This window comes from Catharus ustulatus, chromosome 29 (assembly GCF_009819885.2).
Source record: "Catharus ustulatus isolate bCatUst1 chromosome 29, bCatUst1.pri.v2, whole genome shotgun sequence".
Lineage (NCBI taxonomy): Eukaryota > Metazoa > Chordata > Aves > Passeriformes > Turdidae > Catharus > Catharus ustulatus.
The window spans coordinates 4,970,230-4,987,479 of NC_046249.1; the positions used below are offsets into that span (position 1 = coordinate 4,970,230).

General features: G+C 45.0%; 1 protein-coding gene across 1 annotated transcript in view; it reads left to right on the forward strand.

The window, feature by feature from the left end:
- AP3D1 (adaptor related protein complex 3 subunit delta 1) overlaps positions 1-17,250 on the forward strand; it is a 41,069-nt gene that overhangs the window by 20,992 nt on the left and 2,827 nt on the right. Inside the window, 21 exon segments of the mRNA XM_033082378.2 lie at positions 59-108; positions 1,615-1,664; positions 2,055-2,103; positions 2,853-2,998; positions 3,719-3,867; positions 3,953-4,183; positions 6,114-6,345; positions 6,721-6,866; positions 6,992-7,133; positions 7,881-7,952; positions 8,666-8,741; positions 9,498-9,697; positions 10,350-10,423; positions 12,654-12,754; positions 12,757-12,857; positions 14,073-14,135; positions 14,742-14,840; positions 15,562-15,697; positions 15,700-15,710; positions 15,834-15,899; positions 16,215-16,404. Of these exon segments, the coding sequence (XP_032938269.1) occupies positions 59-108; positions 1,615-1,664; positions 2,055-2,103; positions 2,853-2,998; positions 3,719-3,867; positions 3,953-4,183; positions 6,114-6,345; positions 6,721-6,866; positions 6,992-7,133; positions 7,881-7,952; positions 8,666-8,741; positions 9,498-9,697; positions 10,350-10,423; positions 12,654-12,754; positions 12,757-12,857; positions 14,073-14,135; positions 14,742-14,840; positions 15,562-15,697; positions 15,700-15,710; positions 15,834-15,899; positions 16,215-16,404 (2,384 nt within the window).

A 17,250-nucleotide genomic window follows, 5' to 3' on the forward strand; every position in this document is an offset into this window, starting at 1 on the left:
CAACTCTTCAAAATGTGCTGGTCTGTTCCTTATTTAATATACTTGATTTCTGTTTCAGCACCTCAGCCATGTCTCTCTTATATGAATGTGTGAACACAGTAATAGCAGGTGAGAACTGAAACTTGGAACCTAGAAAAAAAACATGATGAACTTTGTCATCACTAACACCACCTCTAAACCTTTTCTCTTTAACTTCATGTATTTTATAATGCAATAAGTCTCCTGGCAAACTTTGTGTTTCTGTGGGGGTGAAGTCTTTTGTAGTCAGTGGGTGAGGCACAGTCACTGCAGCTGTGTTGTGTTTGCTGAAAGCTGAAACCAAGCACAGACAATGAGATTATTTATATGCCAAATCCTAAATGTTGCTGCAACTACAAAATATACCAGCAGCAATAGAATTAAAACAAGAGTGATGTTTCTTTGCCAAGTTTTCTTATGTGATGATGGACCAGACTCCTTTTTAAAGAAAAATTTTGCAACTTTGCAGTTTAAAAATGGGGTGCAATTCCTTAGAGTAGGCAATTGGAGTTCCTGATTGGCAGTTTGTTTCTGGGGAAGGGATATGAGCTCCATAACTGGGAGAGTGAGAGAAAACAAAGGCACAAAGGAATAACAGAGTATTGCAGCTCATGCTTGGCACTTTTCTTATCAGAGTGTGGAGCAGAGGGCTGTTGGCATTCACAGTTGGTCTGTCTGTCTCCTGTGGGTACACACTAATGGTGCAGAACTTCCTGTGCTGGGTCAGTTCAGAGAGGGAAGAGAGGTCTGTCACTGTGTGTTCCTTCATTCCTTCAGGGAAATGAGGTGTCAGGATGGGAGGGAAAATAACCCAGAGGGTAATTCCAATGTGGATGAGAGTGGCCTTCACTGAGATCACTGGGGTCATCCTGTGGGTAGAGGGGGAGTTCACCCACCCAGGACACTTCAGGGGTGGTGATGTCAGACTCAGAGCCAGCAAAGGAGCCCTGGAACACCAGAGCAGACCTGGCACTGCCAGCTCTGGAGGTGCCAGTGTCCAGCACAGCTTCCCACAGGGGCAGAGGGCAGCACAGGGCACCTGCTCAGGCACAGCTGGGCTGGGCTTGGCTGTGCTGTGCCAGCAGCAGTTACCAGGGTGAGCCCACCTTTGCTGCAGTGGGGCTGTGTGCTGCCCGAGCTTCCAAGTGTGCCATGTAATCAACAATGGCTGGCTTGATTGCAGCTCCAATCTAATCACATTAAACTCCAGGATCTGTTGCTGCATCCCATTGCATTAGGGAAAGTACACAACTGAAAATTCAACTGTGCAGTAGCTGCTGACATATTAACAACCTTGACTGCTGCATGATGTCAGTGAAATCAACCTTAGTGAGAGTAAAGAGGAGCAGCTTTGACCTGGCTCTTGCAGCTATTTCCACCTTTACACTTTTTTCTTGCCCTGTTATTATTAGTTACGGTATATGAAACTATAAATTCATGTCACAACCTTCTCTCCTCCCTCCAGACCCTCAAGAGTCCAGACAAACAATAATCTAGCAGCTTTCCCTGAGAGCTGAGCTAGGTGGGGGCTGTTGGGTGGTGTTGCAGTCATTCCCAGCACAGAAACAGTGACTGGAATTTGTGCTTCTGTTTCAGTTCTGATCTCTCTGTCCTCGGGGATGCCCAACCACAGCGCCAGCATCCAGGTGGGATCTGCATTTGGGGCTTGTTTGTTGTGCTCTGCTCTGAGATCCCAGGGGCTGGGGAAAATGGGGTGGTGTTCCTCTGCCAGGAGTTACAGCACTACCTCCCTGAAGTGCTCTCACTTTCCAATCCTGCAGACTGAAGCATTTCCTGTATAAATTCTCCTACTTAATTTACTCTAAAATGCAGAGTTTGAGTTTTCCCAACTCTGTTCTTCTCCTGCTGTCAGTACCCTCATACAGAATTCCTTTTGTTTGGAAGTCTGTTAATGCAACAAAACCCTCTCACCTGGAGACCTCAGGTCTTGGTCAGATACTTTCTTGTGTGTTGAGTAAACTTCATGAAGGCTTATTTTAATTAAGACCTGTAATAAATTGTGTGGTTTTTTCCAGCTTTGTGTGCAGAAGTTGAGGATATTGATAGAAGATTCTGACCAGAACTGTAAGTATGGTGCTTGTCTTCATGGGGCTGTTGGTCCCCAAGTACTGGGGAGATGCTGCAGCAGTCTCAGAGGGGTTTTGTAGTGCCTGGTGTAAACAGTTGCTGGGGGGTTTAATATGGAAATCATTGTTGATGGTGAGCACTTCTTTATAATAATATTTTTTAAAAACAAATGACAGCAATTATTACTGCTGTTTGTGGTCTTGTAAATCTAAACCAGTTCTTTCCATGCTCTGGGATTTCCCTTTTTATAGACTGGCTGCTTGGGAAGCAGTGACAGCTATTTTCAGCAGAGTGAACATAATAGTAAAATGCAAGAGTGTTGACTTACTTTAGTGACTGCAAAGAACACTGGGAAATTTTTCTTTTGTGCAACTCTTTTTCTACCATCTGAATTTTTCCCCTTGAGAACAAGGCTGTTACACACCAACCTTCAGTGCTTTTAAAGCTGTGTTCACCTCAGGATGCCTGTCCTCAAACAGCATTTCTATTTATTAACTACATATTTTGATAAAACTTGAGGTTTAGGAAGACTCTGAGGGTTATATATGTAATTATCTGTCTATGGGATTATGAAATTAAAGGCTGTAGTCTGTGATTCACCATTCTCAAAAATGCTTTTCTTCATCTCAGAATTTTGTTCAAGGGTTTCAATACAAAGCTTCTGCTAAAACCAGCTTTAAGATTTCATGCTTAGCACGAAACAGTGTTTCTATATTTGGAAAGAAGTTTTATTTTGTCTTTCACAGTGAAGTACCTGGGACTGTTAGCTATGTCCAAAATCCTGAAAACGCACCCCAAGTCAGTTCAGTCTCACAAGGATCTCATTCTCCAATGTTTGGATGATAAAGATGAGTCCATCCGACTCCGAGCTTTAGATCTCCTCTATGGCATGGTATGTTCTGCATTTATTTCCTCTGCAGCCCCCTGACCCTTTAGGAAGGTGATGTTTAAGGAAAACATGCAACTTTCTCTGCCCACTCCACAGCAGGCTTTTGATCACAGCTCCCATATCTTTTCTGGCACTTTGGAGAAGTAAAATATCTGGCTCAGCATGAGGGCTTTAAAAATTCTGATTCAGACTGGATGGAGTTTCTCAGTTCAGACCCTGTTGGAAATCACCCATTTGGAAATCCATTCCATTGGGTGTTGATGATTCCTAAATTTGTTTCCTTTATAAGCAAACATGTTTTAAACTCTAATACTTTTCAGTCTGACAGTAGAAGATTCATTTTGTCTTGGATTTGTGTTTTACTGAGAGTAATTCTGATCTTCAGCTCTCCCACAGTGAGGTCATAACAGAATCAGCTGGGTTGGAAAAAGCCTTGGAGATCATCAAATCCAACTTATCACCTAAAACCACTTGTCAGCCAGGCCATGGCACTAAGTGCCACATCCAGTCTTGTTTTAAACACCTTAAAACTTGTGCTGGCTCTTAACAAAAATGTTAACTAGTATTAAACAGGTTCATTTTTGGATTGGGGCCCACAGAGGTGGTTCTGCTTTCTTGTTAACGTGATGCAGGTCCAGCCAAGAGCCAGCAGCTGCTCTAGTGGAACTGGAAGGACTTGGCTGTGTAGGAAAGTGGTTGAACCCTTCCCCTCCTCTTTAACAGGTCTCCAAGAAGAACTTGATGGAGATTGTGAAGAAACTGATGATTCACGTGGATAAAGCCGAAGGGACGACGTACCGAGACGAGCTGCTGACCAAAATCATAGACATCTGCAGCCAGTCCAATTACCAATACATCACAAACTTTGAATGGTCAGTGCTTCCACTGCCTTGGAGCTCCTCACACAGGTCCTGCAGGGCTGTCCCCTGATGCCCCCATCCCTTCCCCTCTCCACAGGTACATCAGCATCCTGGTGGAGCTGACCCGGCTGGAGGGCACGAGGCACGGGCACCTGATCGCAGCGCAGATGTTGGATGTGGCCATCAGGGTGAAAGCCATCCGCAGGTTTGCAGTGTCCCAGATGGCCATGCTGCTGGACAACGCCCACCTGATCGCCAGCAACACCCAGAGGAACGGCATCTGTGAGGTGCTCTATGCTGCTGCCTGGATCTGCGGGGAGTTCTCCGAGTGAGTGAGGGATGGGGCAGCATTTGGGCAAAGCTTTTGGTCACTGAAATGTGTTTCTGAGAGAAGGGTGGTTCAGGGTATGTAACTCAATGCTACCAAAGGGATTGTTTTTCTCTTGTTCCCTTGCACTATTGACTCCTCTGCTCTTCTAGCCAAGACAATTTTAATTATCTGGTCATTTTTCCTGTCTCTCCAGCCTTGCCCACTCATGCAGGAAGCCATAATAGTGAATCAGAATCACAGAACACTGAGTCGGAAGGGACCCTCAGGGATCATCAGAGCAGCCCCTGGCCCTGCCCAGACCCCCCAACAATCCCACCCTGAGCATCCCTGAGAGCGGTGTCCAAATGCTCCTGGAGCTCTGGCAGCCTTGGGGCCGGGACCATTCCCTGGGGAGCCTGGGCAGTGCCCAGCACCCTCGGGGGGAAGAACCTTTCCCTGAGCTCCATGCCAAGCCCTGACACAGCTCCAGCCCTTCCTGGGCTCCTGTCCCTGTCCCACAGCAGAGCTTTGCACACTCTCCAACAGCTGTGGATCCTTCTGGTATTGTAGGTATAAGCTGTCAGATCTTAAGACATTGAGGGAGCTCCTTAATCATTAAGATCTACCCCCATTTATATTATAGGGTATGTGTTCAATCACCATGTTTGAATTAGTTCTTTCTCTCCTCCCTGTTTTGAGCTTGTTAAAAGGTGTTTGCATTGCCCCATTGTCCTAGTTTAGGGCAAATTTGGGGAAAACCTCCGGAAGGAGCCCCCAGAAAACAAAACCCCCACGACTCCTCCCCCCACCACCGGGTTTGGGAAGAATTTCCTCAGAGGAAAAGTGGAAAGAACCTGTTTATTTAACAAACAAAACACTCCCCAACACATGAAAAGAAAATTAACAGCCCCAGATGACAAAAAAAACTCTTTCACTGCTCTGAGAGGATGACAAACTCGGAAAGTCTTTCCTGTGAGTGGTCGGCCAGTTATCGGTCTCTGGCGCTGGGGGTGACTGCTGCAGATCACAAATTGCAGACTCCTGGTGTTCCTGGGTGTTTCCCAGGTCCTGGTCCAGAACAGGTTCAGATGGTATTCAGAAAGGGAAAGAAAGAACAAAAAAAAACAAAAAAAAAAATTTAAAAAAACCAGGGGAAGAAATTGGACTGCCTAACTAAACTAATAAGCAAAAGCAAGCAAAGCCAAAGCCAGCAAACCAAGCAAGCAAAAGCAAAAGCCAGGCAGAGCCAGCAAAGCTAACCTCCCCTAAGCACAGACAAGGGGAGGGGAGCCAGTTGATAAGCAGACAAAACAAACCTTCCCTTAAACAGAACACACAATTGGGGATACAAGCACCATAACATCACCCCAGGACACCCATCTTCCTGGAAGTTAAAAGTTGTCATCTTGTTGCTCAAGTTTTTTTGGTGTCCACAGTAGCACAATTTGCAGTTTTCTTGTACCAATGCAGTTTTTTAGCTTCAACAGATGTTTTTGTCTCTTGTGTGTGAATACAGCTGTTACCCAGCTTTTATTCTGGCAGATTGGACAGGTGTGGTACTGTAGTTTCCTCTTGCTGGTTTGGTGTCTCCTAATTGCCACCCTGAGCACTGGCTCCAGTTTAGATTCACACTGTAGGTGTGATATGGGGGAATGCTGGTACAGCTCAGACGTTCATTTTCTTAAAAAAGTTGTACAAACAAAACTACAGGTTATGAAATAAGAGACTATACTCTTCTAGTGTGATCACATTTTTACTTAGAAATAACTTTAGTTTTCAGGTTGCAGTAGTCTAGTAACTTTTTTGTGCATCTTCCATTTAGTTGTGAGCAGATAATTTTGAGTAAGAGCTGTTGAAAGTGCTGTGATCTATATTCCTTTATGTATGAAGCACTGCCTACTGGATTTTATTTCTGCTTGCCTTTCATCTGTGTACTCTGTCCTTGCAGACACCTTGAGGAAGCAAACCAAACCCTGGAAGCAATGCTGAGGCCCAAAGTGACAACCCTGCCAGGCCACATCCAGGCTGTTTATGTGCAGAACATGGTGAAGCTCTATGCATCCATCCTGCAGCAGAAGGAGCAGGCTGGGGAGAAGGAAGCAGCTCAGGAAATTACCCAGCTGATGATCGAGCGCCTGCCTCAGTTTGTGCAGAGTGCAGATCTGGAGGTTCAGGAGAGGGTAAGGGAATTAAATTACTTTGGGATTTATCATGGAGCAGGTCTGTGGTTCTCTTTGACCATGCACATTTTCTGTAAGTTGTTATCAGTGACAAAGCTCAGATCTTGCTGCAGTTTGGTGCCATCTCTGAAGGCTGCCAGCAAGATCTTCATTCAAAACAATTTAATTTAAAAATTATTCAGACACATAAGGGCACAAAAAGGACCCAGCTAAAAGAGAAACTCAATATGGATTTTTTATATTTGCTTCAAACCTGCAGTTTGTGCTATTTCTCTTAATTCCCTTAATGGAGTAAAACATCTGTTGACTTCAGTCAATTTGTTTGGTTCAGCTTGTTAAATATTAGTCTGAAACCACTTCTTCTTTTGTTTTTAGGCTTCTTGCATCTTGCAGCTTATAAAATACATTCAGAAGCTACAAATAAAAGAAGTTCCTGTAGCTGAGGAAGTAATAGCCCTGTTTGCTGGTGAGCTGAACCCTGTGGCTCCTAAAGCACAGAAGAAAGTGCCTGTTCCAGAGGGGTAAAGTTCCTTCTCTCTCCCCAACCCTTATTTAAACTTCAAATAATAAAACAGAGTGTATGATGAGGCACTGAAATATTCAGGGGTACTGAGTCAAGCTGTTTGTTTGCTGCAATTCTTCCCAGCCTGGACCTCGATGCCTGGATCAATGAGCCTCCATCAGACAGCGAGTCTGAAGATGAAAAGCCCAAAACAATATTTCATGAGGAGGAACAAAGGCATTCCAGACACAGACAGCCAGAAATAGATGAAGAGGAACTGGCCAGAGTGAGTGAATGTTAAAATGCTTTTCCCTACATAATTCAGTAGTAATGTAAGTGGTGCTGGAGCAGTGGGGGCTGTTGTGGGTTCTCCACATAACCAGGGAGCCCGTGAGTTCTCCATAGCTCAGGAAAGCTGGTCACTGATGTGAGCTCATGTTCATAGGCTTCAGCAGCTTCTGTGAATGACTGCAACAGGATTGTGCTCAGCAGTGATCCCACCTTTCCTGCCTCTGGCCTCTGTGGTTTCACAGAGAGAATTTGTTGTTATGTCAATCTTTGCTTCTTCCTCTCCTTGCAGAAATGAAAACAGGAACATTCCAATTGCCATGAAAAAGTGATGTCTGGGGAGTTACTTTCTCTAGTCATTCATTAAAAAGCAAAGAAGGGTGTTCTAAGGAAAATTAGTTACAGTGTCATGCAGTGATTTGGGTTGGAAGGGACCTTAAAGCTCATCTCATTCCACCCTCTGCCAGGGGCAGTGATTTACACTGGCCCAGGTTGCTCCAAGGCCTTTCCAGCCTGGCCTTGAACTCTTCCAGGGATGGAATTAGCAATGGTACCTGCAGTTCTGTCCTACTGTGTCTGGCAACTCAGAACTGCTTCATCACACACAGGCTGCTCTGCTCTAGTCTTTTCACAGTAGTTATGAATTGTTACAAAAACACAGGGAGCTTTTGTTTTGCACTTTGGTGTCTTCTATATCTTTGCTTACAAACAAACATTGTAACTGCAGATCCTCTTTTGCTTTTAGCGTCGAGAAGCCCGGAAACAAGAACAGGCAAACAACCCATTTTATATTAAAAGTTCTCCTTCCCCTCAGAAGGTGAGTCTGAATTGCAATATCTCCCTGGCCTCTGCTGTCACTGTGTAAAGGCTCCCTGAATATCAGAGCTGCAGCCCCCTCTGGGACATTGATATTTCCCCTGCAGTTCTGACTTTATAATGTGGGCTGCAGTGGCTTCCTACAGCTGTTTTTATAAGTGCTGTTTGTGTTGAGAATCTCCTGAGTGAACTGGTACCCCCAGAACAGCCTGTGAGAGTCTGTGCAATTTGTCCCAGCCCTGGGTGATGGCAGCATTCACATCCCCAGGCACCTCACTCAGAGCCCTGCAGAGGGTGACCCTGGAACATGCACTGTGTTTTGTGGATCACAGATTTGTTGTGGTCTCTGAACACTTTTTTTGGAAAGAAGTTTCTTTATTCCCTCTGTATCCAAAAGACTGCCCCATGTTCCTCCAATCTCTAAATTTATCTTCTGAAGTGGCAAGTTATTAGCAATAAAACAAAAACCAAAAATTCTTCAGAGAGCTGCAATAATTCTTCAGGGCAGTAGCAATAGCTAAAAGTAGGGTCCTTTATAATAATCAACTGGCTTTAAAACACTTTTTTACCAAACCTGGATTATTAACAAGCTGTTCCATTCCTATCATTTAAAATGTTCACTTAAGGTATTGAACTGCTTGATGTTTTGTAATGTGCCTGTTTACAGAAATTGGTGCTGGCAGTGCTCAGAATGTAAAATCTTTTTTTTCCCAGCGATACCAAGACACTCCAGGGGTGGAACATATTCCTGTGGTCCAGATCGACCTTTCTGTCCCATTAAAAGTTCCAGGTAAGCACAACTCATCTTTGAAATTTAATTAAAGAAGTTCTGTTTAGCAAAAGTCATAATTCCTTTTTTGGACTTCCACCTGAGGTTTTGAAGGGAAAGGAACACACTTTAATTAAAGTCTTATGTGTATCTCCTAATTTATATTTGAAAATTGTACTTTGCAGTCTGAGTTGCTTTCAAGATAATATTAAAAATATTATTCTCTGATTAGGAATATAGTGCAGCCAGGTCTGTAACATGTAGAGAAACCATTATTCTGTGTGGGTGCAATCACCTTGGAAATACCTTCGAGGTCTGCTGGAGGTGATCAGAAGTGAAATAGAATCCGATGGTAGAGATACTGTTTGAATACCTTGTTTCAGTTATCAAAAGTAGCTGTGTATCTAAGGAGTGGTTGGATACAGCACTGAAAAGCTGTTGATAAAGTGCCTTACATTGCAAGGGGCGAGTTCTAAGTGCAAATATTTAAGGTGTTTTTCTGAAAGCTGTCAGTACAGCAGCAATGTTACCAATTCTCATTAAAATCTCAGTGTTTGGATGCTCCTTGTAATGCAGTAATGCAGCCAAGAATCAGGGAATGGGATTGAGCTCTGTCCTGTTTGAGAGATGGAGTGGACAGCAAAGCTGGTGCTTGGGGGCTGTGTGAGGTGATGTGGATCCAGCTGGCTCTGGGCAGCAGGAGCAGGGTACACTCCTGCCCTGTGCTCAGTGCTCAGTCCATGTGTCTGTACTGGAAGCAGCTTGGCTTTCCCCCAGGAATGCCCATGTCAGACCAGTACGTGAAACTGGAAGAAGAGCGAAGGCATAAACAGAAACTGGAGAAAGACAAGAAGAAGAAAAAACAGAAAAAGGAGAAGAGAGGGAAACACCATCGCCACAACTCCCTGCACACAGAGAGTGAGGAGGACATTGCCCCAGCTCACCACGTGGACATCATCACAGAGGAGATGCCAGAGGTCAGTTCCTGTGCTGGGGTCTGGGATTTGTCTGTGTGCAGCTCTTGAGAGATTTTTGTCCCCACAACTGCAGCCAGTCTGTGATGTGGCAGTTCCAGAGCTGTGCTGTCTTGCAGAGCTGTTTCAGAAATGACTGAGATGATCCCAGGCTATTCTTTGCAGGGGAAGAAATTACTGTCCTTTTTTCATAAAAAGACAAAAATTGCCACTGAAGCTATTAAAAAAATCAAAACCAACAAACAATGTTCATCCTGCTCTGACAGTAACACTGTCCAAATAGCATTTATTATGCTCTGCTGCTTCACTTTGACAGTAACTTGCTGTCTAGTCAGCAGCTTTGCAGCTGATGACAATTAATTGCAGATGCTAATGATGTCATCTGTATTTGTTTCTAAAATTTCCTTTAATCAAAACTGAACAGCAGCAATTCAAATCCTGCTGTTTATGAAGAAGGGGTTTCTGTTCTAAATTATTCTTGAAACTGGATGCTGCCTTGAAGTGCATTGTTCCTATAACTTACTGTGCCTGACTGCAGCTGGCCTGGTGCAGGGTTCACAGGCTGAAAGAAATTTAATTTGGGTGATGTTAGGTTTGAGTTTGAAAACTGCCAGTGCTTTGCTGCTTCAGTGGATGTCTCTTATCTCTCCTGCAGAATGCTTTGCCCAGTGATGAAGATGACAAAGATCCCAATGACCCCTATAAGGCACTTGACATAGATCTGGATAAGTAAGTGACAGTTTTGTGTGTGAGTTCACTGCTAAGGGAATGCCTGAGGGCAGGGCTGGGGCAGAGCAGGTGAAGGCACTACAGGCCAGAGGGGGAAGGCTGAAGTTTCTCTCCATGGCTTTGAGGAAACACCAGATGCTCATCCAGCTTTGGCTCCCACTGCAGCTTTGATGATAAAATCTCAGCTCCTGAGTATGAGAGGTTTGGGAGGGGCAGAGGAGTCACTAAATGCGGTGTAAGTGTGCCTGAAGGAGTCTGGGAGCACAGCCAGAGTCACTGGGTGAGGTGTGGGTTACTCTGAGGTTCAGGTGTCCCCCTGTCTGTGACCTGTGTTGGCCCTGAGTGTGACCTGTGTCCATCTGTCCCCTCAGAAGCTCTGTGTCCATGCCAAGTGATCACTGACAGTGGCACCCAGGCTGTCCCACCCCACTGCCCTGAGTCCTTCAGTGTGACCCCAGTGTTGTGCTGCTCTGAAGTGACTGAGCTGCAGGTCAGCCCTGTGAGCAGGCTGCTCCCACCCAGCTGCAGGGGCTGTGCCAGTGCCAGGCTCAATTCCTGCACCCACATGGCCATGGGCACTGGGCTGAGTGACTGTACACTGCTCAGTATTGCACATGGAGATTGCTTTGAATTATTTTTTAGTTGCTGTTTTACAAAATCACCATGCTAAAAATAATTACTGATTTATGGTCCAGGGATGCCTCCTGTAATGTTTGGAAGATTGTGCAGGCCCATGTGGGTGTGTGTAGGATCTCTCTTCCTCTGGTACTTGTCAGTCTGTGCCTTTCTTTTGCAGTTCCAAATTTATAGGACTTTGGCCCCTCAGTACCTTGTGAAAAAGTGTCATAGCATTTTTAAAAGTGAATAAAACAGTTTCTGAGAAACTTCCTTTTTTGGAAGGCCAGTCAAAGTCTACAGGGACAAATGTATAAAGGAAATTAATTTCTGACTGTAGCCCCTGTATTTGTATGGTGATTCTCACCAGTGCTGGGCACACCCAGCAGAGCAGGCCCTGGTGCTGTGCTCCAGGAGGCATCCAGGGCTGTTGGATTGTTCCATCCATTCCCTCCCCTGTGCCATGAGTGCTGTGCTCTCCTGTCATGGTTTCTCATGTCTGTGTCCTCTCTCTTTCTTTCTGTGCTTGCACTGCTCTGTCTGTCACGCTCACACGCAGTCTGGTTTCAGGGAAACCTTCCAGGTAAGAATATCTCCTGAGTGTTGACTTTTGTCAGGTTGGTTGATTTTGGACAGTGCAAGTCCTTGAAGGGTGGTGGAACTGTTAAATCAGAGACCTCACATTTGTGAGTCTGTTTTGTCACTGGCTTTCAGCACCAATGCTGCTCCTCTGCAGGTGTACTGAAATAGTAAAAGATGAGGCCTGTTTGCTGTTCAATCTTCCCTTAGTGTCTGAAAGTGAAAAATTAATTGGTTCTGGTTCTTAAATGCAATATAAGCAAAAATATTGAGGCAATTGAGGCCATTAGAAATCTTCTTAAACTGATGTTTGCTGTGCAAATGTGAAAATTAGCATTAAATAAAAGCTAAGAAATAGAAAATTATGCAGTTGGTGAATTCTTGCTGATTTCTGGAAATGTTTGACAAGAATGAGAGAAATTTTTGTGGTGGTTTTTTTCCCAAGTAGTGGATTTAAGATACAGTGTAAATGTGAACTGCTATTGGTGCTTTTTGGAAATAGGTGTCTGAAGTTACATTTAACTTCTAAAATGTGATAGTAGAGCAGAAATTCATAGTGCAAACTTCCAAAATAAAAAGGTCTTAGAATAATTCCCAGTTGGACTGATCAAAAACAACAAACCCCACACACCCTTCAAGGGCTGCTGGAGCCATGCTGGCATTCCACTGCTCAAATTCCACTCTGTTGGAAGTGCTGTTCCACATCCTTGCTTTTCCTTGAAGAGGGATTCCATGGAAATGCAGTGTAACACTGCATGGAGCTGTTCCTCTGTGGGTGTTACTCAGCCTGCAGGCTGCCACCTCTAAGGGTTAAACAGCAACACCTTGGCTCTCAGTCACCTTCAGTGGTTTCCTCTGACTCCTCACCCACAAGGGCAGTGTCTGCAGTTGCATAAATAAACCCCAGGTGTAGAAATATGTGCTGTATTCAGGCCTGGGGACCCAGCTCCCTAAAAACAAAGCACACCTTGTCTTGGACAGGTCATGTGGCTGAGGGAGGCTGTGTGCAGCAGGTAATGAGCTCTTTCTTTTCAAGACCCTTAGCAGACAGTGAGAAGCTGCCAGTGCAGAGACACAGGAATGTTGAGACCCTGAAGTCACCAGACTCAGAAGCTCCCCTAGTAGAGAAGAAGAGCAAGAACCCAAAAAGAAGGAAAAGAAACATAAAGATAAAGAGAGAGATAAAGGAAAGAAGAAAGAGAAAAAGGTGGTGGAGGAGGAGGAGGAAGAAGAAAAAAAGGTAATTCTCCAAGATATGCATTATTTTAGCTCCTGTTGTTATTTATTGCTGAGTTTAGTTTGTTGCTTAGGAACAGTTGCATCTGACAGTTCAAACAGCTGAATGCATTCAACCTCTATTTCCTTAAATTTTTACAACTGTAGCAGCAGGTATTTAAAGATTTCTGTTAATAAAAATAACATTTACTTAGCCTCTTAAGTTAGCAAAATTCAGCTTACTGCAGCCTACACAGCAGGTCTGCCAGAGCTCACGTGGAAACTGAGTTTCCTGATACTTTGTCTGTTCTCCAAGAGGGGAACTCCTTAGCAAAATATCTGGAACTCGTGTTGTGAATGTCATTTGTTCTGCAGCCTGTCTCCCATGTATTCCAGAACCTTTTAGTTAAAGCCCTGCCATTAGGTGCCAGTTGCTCTCAGGATCTGAAGTATCCTCCTGTTAACCCCCTGCAGAGCTGTCCTTCCCTCTGCACTGCAGAGGAATGCACTTGGCATGCTGGGGGTACCCTGGTGTGGGGGAGCTGGGCAGGTGCTGTCAGCTGGGCCTGGCTTTGGAAGTGCTCAAAGACTGAAGTGAAGGCTCTTGGGGTGTTTGCTTCTGAATGTGTCACAGATCTGTGCATGAGGAGCACTCTGGAGCGCTGCATTTCTGTGGGAACTTCAAGTTTTGATGTAATTTTGTAGAGTCACAGAAACCTAGACTGGTTTGGGTTCAAAGGAACCTTAAAGCTCATCCCTGCTACGGCAGGGACACCTTCCACTGTCCCAGGCTGCTCCAAGCCCCAATGTCCAACCTGGCCTGGGACACTGCCAGGGATCCAGGGGCAGCCACAGCTGCTCTGGGCACCCTGTGCCAGGGCCTGCCCACCCTCCCAGGGAACAATTCCTGCCCAATATCTCATCCAGCCCTGCCCTCTGGCAGTGGAAACCATTCCCTGTGTCCTGTCCCTCCATCCCTTGTCCTTCTCCAGCTCTGCTTGTGCCTCTTTAGGCCCAGCAAGGGGCTCTGACGTCTGCCTGCAGCCTTCTTTTCTCCAGGTGAACACCCCCAGCTCTCCCAGCCCTTCCTCATAGGACAGTTGTTCCAACCCTGTGATCCTTTGGTTTTTATTTTTCTTTTGTTGCTGTTATTGTATTTTGTTGTTATTGCATTTTAAATTTTATTTTTAAGAAAGATATAAAAACAATGACAATGGGTTTTTTTCCTCCTGAAATTCAGGGGGAGGACTTGGATTTCTGGCTCTCCACTGCTGCACCAGCTGCTCCCGTGCCCCAGCCACAGGTAGGAATCTTCCCCCATCAGAGGAAACTTCTCTGGTTATTTCTTGCCTGTGAGCTGTGCAGGAGTGCTGTGTCATGCTGCAGCACAGAGGGGAACATCAGCTTCATCTCCTCAACTTCCTGCTGGGGAACAGAGATATTGTGTCAGCCCAGTTCAGGGAAACTGTAATGGGAGACTTCAGGCTCATCCTGTGCAGATCAAGAATAGAAATAGAAATACAGGTGCAGCTCCAGGCTTGGTTGATTTTGTTATTGGTGGGTGTAATGTTTATCCAGTTGTATGGTTTTATTTCCCAGGATGAGGTAGACTGTAGCAACATTAATAGACATGAGAGACAGAGTGTGAAAGAAAAATTCTCATGAATTTTGATGGAATTCTAGGGGAAGAGGCAAGGAACTTAAGGGGATGGATTCCTTGGAGGAAATCTTTGGAGTCGTGTCCTCAGGTGATCACATTTGCTGGGTTCCAGAGGCATAAAATGAAAAAGTCTTGATACGATGTTAGCCTAATGTCATTTCTGAAATAACAGTTGTGAAGAGTTGTCACTGTTGAGTTTCTTTTGGTGTGGGATTGGGTTGTTCCAACTGCTTCTGCTCATCTCCTCAGAGCGAGCCTGCAATGGGCACTGCTGTGGTGGCTGAATCCCAAGAGGTAAAAAAAGAACAAAGGGAAGAGCAAGATGAAGAAGAGGAGGATGAAGGAAAGGTAAGTGACTCTAGTTAAGAGGAAATTGCCTCAAACTGCACTGGGGGAAACTTAGATGAGATATTAGGAAAGATTTTTCTTTTTTAATGGAAAGGATTTTCAGACATTGGAACATGCTACCCAGGGCAGTGGTGGAGTCACTGTCCCTGAAAGTGTTAAAAAAACCTGTGGATGTGGCACTTGTGAATGTGGTGGTGCTGGGCTGATGGTTGGACCTGATGGTCCTTAAGATCTTTTCCAACCTTCATAATTCTCTGGCTCTATGAGGTTGCTGTCACCCTTTAACCATATTCTCCTGCTGTCTCAAATTCCTTAAAAGCAGCAGGATTTACCAACAGCACCTGTTCAGTGCAGTGACCACCTGCTGATGTTGCATCCTTGAGGAGCTGTGAGCACCTCCTGGTCAGAGGTTTGGTTGTTCCCTGAGCCCAGGGACAGGTCCCAGTTAAAGCTGAGCTTCCAGTTGGAGAGATTCAGCCTGTACTGTTCCCAGGCTGCTTTGGGATAAGGTGTGGGGAGCAGGGTTTACTGGGACCTTGGAATTACTTTTGGGATTTAAGAAATGGCAGCTCTGTTGTGGGTTCTGCAGTAAAGGGAAACTTTGCTCAGTCCAGGAAGTGCAGAGAGCAAGAGTCTGGAGTTGGAAGTGTGGTCGAGGGGACATGGCTAGAAATCAAGGGTTCTTTAAGGGTTTGTTGTAGTTTCTTGTTCTTCTTGGTAGAAGTCCTCCAAGCATAAGAAGAAAAAGCACAAGAAAGAGAAAGAAGAGAAATCAAAGGATAAAAAGAAATCCAAAAAGAAGAGTCATCACAGTGAGGAGGAGCCCCCAGAGTCGGTGCAGAACGGGACACTAGAGGATGACCACTACCAGTGAGTAGCTGTGCCCAGGCCTGGGGACAAGGAAGAGCCCAGCTGGCTGGGAGGGAGGACAGGGCCAGCCATTTTCAGAGCCATCAGGTCTGGTGTGACTGTGCCTTCTGTCTTGTTTTTCAGCCCATGTCCAGTTACCGCCTCTTGCTGAGAAACCCTTATGTTAAAAATGGTGAGTTTGGGTCTTGTGTTCCAAGTGTTGTCTCTGTGTTCCCTCAGAAGGGGTACCCTGGGCATGGTGGAGTGACTTTATACACATAGCTGAAGAGCTGCTTCAATCCCAGAAGGCAGAACTATAACCAAACTCCATTTCCTTTCCTTTGGGTGTCCCACTTTGATTTCTAAGTTGATATTTTCCCAGTCCTTAGGCAATCACCAGTGTGTTTCCATAATCCTCCAGCTATACCAGTTTACCTCCTTTTTGAACTGGTTTTATCCCCATGCTGTGTTCTGTTCCTTGAGGTTTCAGACTCCTTCCTGTGACATTTTTCCCTTCATTTGCAGACCTATGATATTCAAGGAAACCTCCAGAATGACAGCCAAGTTACTGTGTCTGTTATCTTTGAGAACAAAAGCACTAGCTTCCTTAAGAGCATGGAACTGAATGTCCTGGACTCTCTCAACACTAAAATGCTCCGACCAGAAGGATCCTCAGTACACGATGGGATACCTGTGCCCTTCCAGCTCCCCCCTGGTATGCACAGCTCTGCACAGGGCTCTTGGCTGGCCCTGCACTGCCCTCCTGTGGCAAGACTGCATGAACGTCTTGCTGTTTTCCAGGAAAACATCTCTGCTTGGGTGTTGCTAGGCTTTCCCACAGTTCCCTGGAGAGGATAAACCTTCTCCCTGTATGGCTGTAATGCAGGTGGTTCTGCACAACAAGAGCAAAGCCTTAATCTAGGGCTGGGAGTCCAAATTCTGAGTTTCTTTTCCAGGTGCCTGCAGGATGGCACATCTTTGACTACACAAATCCAAAATTCATGATGTGTTTGCTATGAGATTTAAAATGGAACATGGTAATAGGTTTGTGAAGCATTAGGATCCATTCTGGATTTATTCTGGAGTTTTTGTCCCCCTCTTTGAATGGCAGAGGCCTTTTGCAGTGAAGGTTTGTGTAAGGATGTGCAAGGAGGGGAATTGAGTCCTCCAGAGGTATTAAGCACAGAAGTGAAGGATAATGGTTTTGTACAGAGTACAGTAATACAATCAAATCAGTGAGCTTCCCTGAATTGCCCTTCTTTCACTGAGGAGTTAATTTGAATCCTGAAACACTCACAGAGGGCTGGAATGGCCTCAGGGTGCTTTTCAATCCCCCATGAAAAGCAGTGGGGTATTTATTTGACTTTGGTTTTAAATCTGTATAAGGCAGATCTTGACACAGACTTGTATATGAAAAGGAAAACATAGAAACATTAGAATTCAAATTAGCTCTGAAAGCTACTCTGAAATGTTTATAATAGAATTCCAGTTATGCAAATAGTTTAAATATGTGACACTTTGCCCAGATATTTGTTCAATAACCTCCACAAATGCCAGCTTC